The sequence below is a fragment of the Drosophila mauritiana genome, chromosome 2R (assembly GCF_004382145.1).
Source record: "Drosophila mauritiana strain mau12 chromosome 2R, ASM438214v1, whole genome shotgun sequence".
In the NCBI taxonomy this organism is placed as follows: domain Eukaryota; kingdom Metazoa; phylum Arthropoda; class Insecta; order Diptera; family Drosophilidae; genus Drosophila; species Drosophila mauritiana.
This window is the reverse complement of record NC_046668.1, coordinates 2,214,487-2,221,558: the sequence shown is the minus strand read 5'-3', so window position 1 is coordinate 2,221,558 and position 7,072 is coordinate 2,214,487. Positions and strand designations below refer to the sequence as shown.

The window sequence follows — 7,072 nt, the reverse complement described above, 5'->3', positions numbered from 1 at the left end:
CCTCTGACTTGACCACGGAGAAATTTCTCGGAGTATTCTCAAGGCTCGCGGCCGTCTCTATTCCGCCAAAGGAAGGACCTTTGTGGGCGAGAAAAGGTCCCGAGACTTCCTCGGTACAATTGAGGCACATGTTACCTCATCGTTTATCCATCAAGGCCTATCCTGGCATTTCAACCTCCAAACGCTCCCCTTATCGAAGGTCTGTGGGAAGCAGGAGTCAAAAGTTTCAAGACTTACTTCTGCAAGACTACGGGTAACTTAAAATATAGCGTTGAATAGTTATTCACTCTACTGTGTCGTATAGAGGCATTTTTCAATTCCATTTTTCATTTTACGCGATGTCAGAGGATCCATCTGATCACCGCTCCTGTATTATTGCAGAAACACGGTTACGGCCTCGGTGTCATAATGGACTACAAGAGTCCCAACTAGACGATGATTCCCTGAGGCAGCTTTGAGAGTTACGATGAAGTTGGTTAGGAACAGCTTTCCTTCGCCGACTGCTTCAAGCAATCGTCGATTATTTCTTTGATAGTAACAAGCAGCATGGCGTCCTTTCAGAAGGCGGGGAATGCATCCGTCTTCCAGCTTCAGCTACTCTTTATCCTGCCAAACCATTGCGTTGTCAGTAATCAGGCAACCGCCCAGTACTGCGTAAGTCTCACTTGTGGTGTTGCAGCATTACCTGTTTCCCTTCGTGGATTGTAGGATATTGCTGCATAAACCGATACGGTTTCTCCTCTAGCTTGGGCAACGTTGGTATATAAAATAGTAGTAATCAGTAATCAGGCAGACAACCGCCCAGTACTGCGTAAGTCTCACTTGTGGTGTTGCAGCATTACCTGTTTCCCTTCGTGGATTGTAGGATATTGCTGCATAAACCGACACGGTTTCTCCTCTAGCTTGGGCAACGTTTGTATACAAAATAGTAAGGTTCCATTCGTCATAATCGAGAGGCGGGAGAATAGTTTAGGATCTCCATCGATGACATTCACACTTGTGACAGTCTCGTTTATTCTCATAATTGATTCATGCGTACCGCAAGAAGTCTGGAGTTGATTCTCAGTTGTTGGTCGCTATTCTTTCAGGCCACCTCCTAGGTCGCATAGTCAGATGTGTCTGGAGAACCTACTCCCCTATTTTTTGTATTTCGTTTTATTTTTGTATCTTCTCCTTAGGTTTAATCTGCTTGCTGGCCACGTTAACTTTCACGCCTGGATTGTAGATAAATTCAAATTAGCTTATTAAGGTTGGACACAAAAGTCCCTTTCCTTGTCCGAGGGGAGAAAAAAAACATTGATGAATTTGCCTATACAGCTTCAGTACACCTTTTTCTCCATCGTGAAAATATCAATGTGAAGTATTTTACATGGATATGTTAGGACAGGTAAGAATTGTAACTCCGGTTTGTTTGGATGTCTGTAATATTTTAAGAGTTTGCAATATTCGCAAGAGGATTGTGTACGTCATCCTCGGAAAGTAGAACCTCTCGAGGAATTAAACGACATGATATTCCTTTTTATTTGCATAGCAGATTTTTTCGTCACCGGAAGAGTCTGCGTTAATCGTAATTTATATAACGTAAAATTCTGTAAGCAAGGATTTGCAAAGAAAAACCTGCAAATACATATACTTCTGGGATTTTAACTTCATTGATGACTGCGGGTCTTTTAAATTTCATTTTATTTTTCGATGGTGGCATAATCCTCCGTAGCGCTTAATGACCGTAAAATATAGGCGATGGGACGCTTTCTCCCTTGATCAACTTGAGAATGAACCGTGCCTAGTCCAGAATTCGAAGCATCTGTAGTTAAATGCAACATTTTACAAAAATGAGTATCAGCCCACTGTAGTAGGCCTGTTCGGGCGCCAGTTAAGGCATTGCAATGCATTGGATGATACTACCGTGGAAAAACTACCTGTACTAGGTATAGATGAAAAATGAATACTTCAACTTGCTAAAATTCCCACTTTGCTTTATTTCTATAATCAAGTACAGGCTTTTAATTTGATAATTAGTTCAGCTCAGGTGTCAAAATTCGACTGACTGGCTGGCGTTTTGCCGACCGCTTGTAAACTCAGCAAATCCTCACCAAATCCCTTTAAACGATAGCATGTTAACGTTAACATGTTAAAGATTTTTAGGGTTAGAATTAATATGGAGAAACCTGTGGTATGGTATAAAAAATGGTGTGTAAATATTTGTTGAGGGTAAGTAATTGGTTTTAGGTGTTTTATACATGAAATTATGTTCTATTATTTTAATAACGGCACGTATATAAATGTGTCCTGCACTTTGTGTTTTGGGCCTACTTTTTTTGTACCTGTTATAAGATGTAAAGGTAACTATTTAATAATAGGGCTGTGTCAATTATACTGCTTCTTGCATATGGGCACATGCATGCATATGGACACATACGGTTTCCTCTATCTGTGACCTATTCTTTCCCTTTATTTTCTTTTACTCTAAAGGGTATAATATTACTTAAAGAATATTTAAAAGTTTTAATTTTGAAGTGCCAATTTAATTCCAATTAATAAAATTAAAAAAAAAAAGCCAAATGTATTAATTACATAATTAATATGATTATTTCATATACAAATTAGGAATGTTAAAATTTGAATCGAAGTGTAACGTGTTCTTATATCTTGAACCTTACTTTTAATCTGACTAATACAGATAATCACGCAATACAAGTTTTGTTCTCGTTATTTTTGCTGAGTTTTGTTATTATAGTATGTTCCTACGTATGTATGATTATTTTTTCGCGCGTATTTTTGCGCGATGGTTCAACTAATCAATAAATTATACAACTGAAGAGTAGTTTTTTATTTTATTTATTTAATTCTCGACATGAAAATAAAATACACCAGATTGGCTGCGTTCACAAACACATTTAAGTTTAATAATGAATATAGTTAAACAGGCAACTTATTTCTTTAACATCGATTTTAGCCCTTCCAAAACCTGTTCTAAGGAAGATTAACTAAAGAAAAGAAATAATTTAAGTACGTTGTTTACGAGGCAACTTTAAAGGTACATGTATTTATGAATATAAGGCAATAAATTATATATTTATATATACGTATACGTATACATATATATATATATATATACGTATATATATATATATATATACGTATATATATATATATATATATATATATATATACGTATATATATATATATATATACGTATATATATATATATTTATAAGTACGTATATATATATATATATATATATATAAATTCATACACAGTTTTGGAAAAGCTATTCGTAGCCATCAATTTTCTTTAAACGATAGCATGTTAACGCATTGTCTCCAAACATTATAGGTACATTTTTCTACACGTTTTAAGATGTTTAGGAAAAAATTAATATGAGGAAACCTATGGTATATTATAATAAATGGTAAGTGTGCAAATATTTGTTGAACGTAATTAATTGGTTATAGCTTTTTTATACATCAAATTATGTTTTATTATTTTATTAAGTGCACGGATGTAAATGTAGCCTGCATTTTGTGTTTAGAGCTTACTTTGCCTGCTTTCGAATTTATCATCTAGCTTTGGCAAAAGAGGCATGGAAGCAGCTGTCGTATCTTGTTCTCCACTAGGAAGGTCCTCTAATTCAGCAGCAACTAAACTTATACTTGTTGACACATTGTCCGCAAGCTTTATTTTTTTTAATTTTGTGTCGTCTTGAATGGCTTCGTCGACACTGTTATATACCAAATCGGGAGACCTATTCATATTTGTTGGCGAGGAATTTATACTTCGGTTAGGTATAGATAGACGTCTAGTACTTTGATTTGACGTAAAGCAAGAAGGCTTTTCGTTTTCTGTTATAGAGTGTAATAGACGTTCCACTTCGTCATCAAATGTTTCACTGGAAAATGTTCCAGATTTTCGACTTTTTTCCAACAATGTAGCTTTTTTTGCAGTAAGGTACAGAACCCTTTTAATTGTAATATAAATCACATCCGATATAGCACGAACTGAGTAATCAGGTACAAAGGATTGTCGTATTTTTGAGTCCATATTTAAGGACTGCAAAGAACCCATTTGTGTGGGAGAGTCTGAAAAGAAGTTAAAGATTAATAAGAATTGGCCTCTAATTTGTTATTAATAAAATAAGACATCGCTAAAGTCGAGTTCCACGACTCTTCCCGTTACTTTGCTAATCAAAGTACGAGAGCGTTGGGTTTATTAACACAAAATACGAATGCTTTAGCATGCAATCGGCTTACGGGAATTTTAAATTATATTTTACTAAGCATTAATAAGCTTGACCAAATATTTGTTTAAAAACTGTAGATTTTTTAAGGGCGCCAGGCAGACCTTAAAGTTCAAGTCGTTTGATTCGCTCAGTCAGTAATGATACTTTCGCGCAAAACAGAATTGGCTAAATGAATGCAGGTCGTATTTTGATTCAGCCTATTCGTAGCCTGTAATTCTTCCTAGAACGTGACACTTTTAAAAACAAACGACAAAACATGAATTTCGGATTTCCCGTAAAAATATCTATATTACGGAATATTTTTAATATTATAATACCCGTTACTCGTAGAGTAAAAGGTATACTGGATTCGTTGAAATGTATATAACAGGTAGAAGGAAGCATTATCGACTATATAAAGCATATATATTCTTATTCAAGATCAATAGCTGAGTCGAACAGGCCATGTCCGTCTATTCGTATGAACGCCTCGATCTCAGGAAATATAAAAGCTAGAATCAGATTAAGCATGCAGCTTCCAGACACATAGAGGCACGAAAGTATGTTGACCCATGATGTCACGCCCACTTAAAAGCCCACAAACCGCCCAAAACTGCCACGCCCACACTTATGAAAAATATTTTTATATTATTTTATATTTTTATTAGTCTTGCAAAATTTCTATCGATTTCCAAAAAAACTTTTTGCTACGCCCTTTCTAACGCCCTACAACCGCCTAAAACTAACACGCCTACATTTCTGAACCATTTTTCGATATTTTTTCAAAATTTTATTAGTCTTGTAAATTTCTATCGATTTGAAAATCACCTATCATCTATCACCTACCCACTTCAACGCCCACATGCCGATAAAACATATTGTTTGAAGCAGATCACCAGCGGCTAGGCATGCGCGCATAGGTGTACCACTGAACATGCAGCGCTCTTCGAGTCTCTCTGTCTGCATCTCCGAATAAAATAGAGCACACACATATATTAATATTACCCATTTTTGCGTTCTTATTAATTATAATGGCATATTAGTCTTCCCCATAAACATTTGGTGACCCCGACTTGATATCAGTTTTTATCGGAGTATGCACTTCGGTTTTGTTATTGTTTAAAATCGTTTAAACAAAAAGCATCGCTGTCGCTTGCGCGCATTCGGTAACAAACACAAGAACATACATAAATATGTATGCAAACGCATACATTAGTGCGCAGCCGGAAGTTAAATTGTTCGTGCATTTAGCGCTGTGAAAACCCAAAACTGTCTTGTGCAAAACATTATTAGCATATATTTTACATATAAGTAAACACATTCAACCAGCAGCAAAGAGAGGCCAATGCAAGCCCTGAAGCTCTCACGATAAGAGTCGACCTTTTGGCTTGGGATCAAAGGCGAGCTTAAGAAAGAAGGGCAGAGCAAATTGGATCATCGAACGCGTCGGTCGTCGCCACGCAGACGTTGATTATTATTCAATAAACTTACAAGCTCAAATACAATCTAAATATAATTCGTAGGCCATAGCCACGACATCCATAAAACACAAATCTATTAACTGGCGCCCAACATACTATTTACGCACCTACATTTCCCGAGACAACAAAACTCCGTTCAACCGACTTCAACTGCGGATTTTCTTTCAACATCAACAATCAACATCAATACACTAAATAATATTAATTAGAAAAAAAAGGATTAACTTAACTTCTGTAAGTACAACGCATATTGATTACTTAATAAAATCTCTAACTTTCATAACGACCTTTACATTAACGAAGGTTACTGAAGGTTATTAATGACAAACAGATGAATAAAAGTGACGAAGTTTTAGGCGACTTAGAGTCAAGTTTTAATAGGCGGCGAAAGCATTTACAAAAACATAGTGTGGGAAGTGGGAGAGAAGAAAATTGGTGGTCAAAGAAGAATAAAGCTTGCGAAATGAACTTATCGGCAGATCAATTGAAAGCAATAGTGGGAGTGCCGTTGCTGGTGCGATTGCTAGTCAAAAAGAAATATTTGATAAACAGCTGCAAGAAATAAGTGCGCGTATAGAAAAAATTCCAGTGAACACTCCAGAAGTGGAAACTTATAAAGATGCTGAAATTATACCAGGTGTAAGATGTACTGAATCATTAGACATAGTAAAGTCTTTGCCAGATTTCGACGGAAAAAGTTAAACCTATGTGTCGTGGAAAAAAGCGGCCCATGTCGCTTTTAAAGTTTTCGAGAATTACGAGGGCAGTTCAACATACTATCAAGCACTTGGCATAATGCGAAACAAAATAAAAAACTCGACAAACACTGTGCTGGCGTCGTTTAACACTCCGTTGAATTTCAAGGCAATGATAAATCGTCTCGATTTTACATACGCCTATAAAAGGCCAGTAGAGCAGGAGTTATCGGCGTTGGGACAGGGCCACATGACAATGACTAAGTTTTACGACGAAGTTGAAAAAAAAACTTACTCTCCTTACAAACAAGACAATAATGACATGCGATACCACTTTAGCGATGTCACTTAACGAAAACTACAGGTCAGACGCGTTACGTGTATTCATAACGGGAACAAAAAGTCTTGGAGCGATATTCTATTTGCCAACGGACCTAAAGACTTACCAACAGCTCTCGCTCTAGCACAGGAAGTCGAATCAAACCACGAACGCTACCAATTTGCACTGAACTATTCTAGAAGCTTAGGAGAAGGCCAGAAGGCTGACTGACTGATAAGGATTGGCATACGAACGTTCATCAACAGGGCAAAAACCCTCATTTTAGTAAACGGCAGCCAGTGCCCAACTCTGGCAATCAGGCAAGTCAGACACGACACTTAGCGCATGATCAGTAT

The 7,072-nt window shown here is 36.7% G+C and overlaps 1 protein-coding gene across 3 annotated transcripts in view; it reads right to left on the bottom strand.

Annotated features, from left to right (window-relative positions):
• Nucleotides 1-3,239: 3,239 nt before the first annotated feature.
• The window catches only part of LOC117138103 (metal transporter CNNM2), a 58,291-nt gene continuing 54,458 nt past the window's right edge, over nt 3,240-7,072 (bottom strand). For 2 of the 3 annotated variants that reach the window (XM_033299960.1, XM_033299961.1), the window contains one exon: nt 3,240-4,081. In XM_033299960.1, the coding sequence (XP_033155851.1) occupies nt 3,531-4,081 (551 nt within the window). In that variant the 3' untranslated portion in view covers nt 3,240-3,530. The remainder of the gene's footprint in view (nt 4,082-7,072) is intronic. The other variant, XM_033299962.1, reaches the window with a different exon arrangement.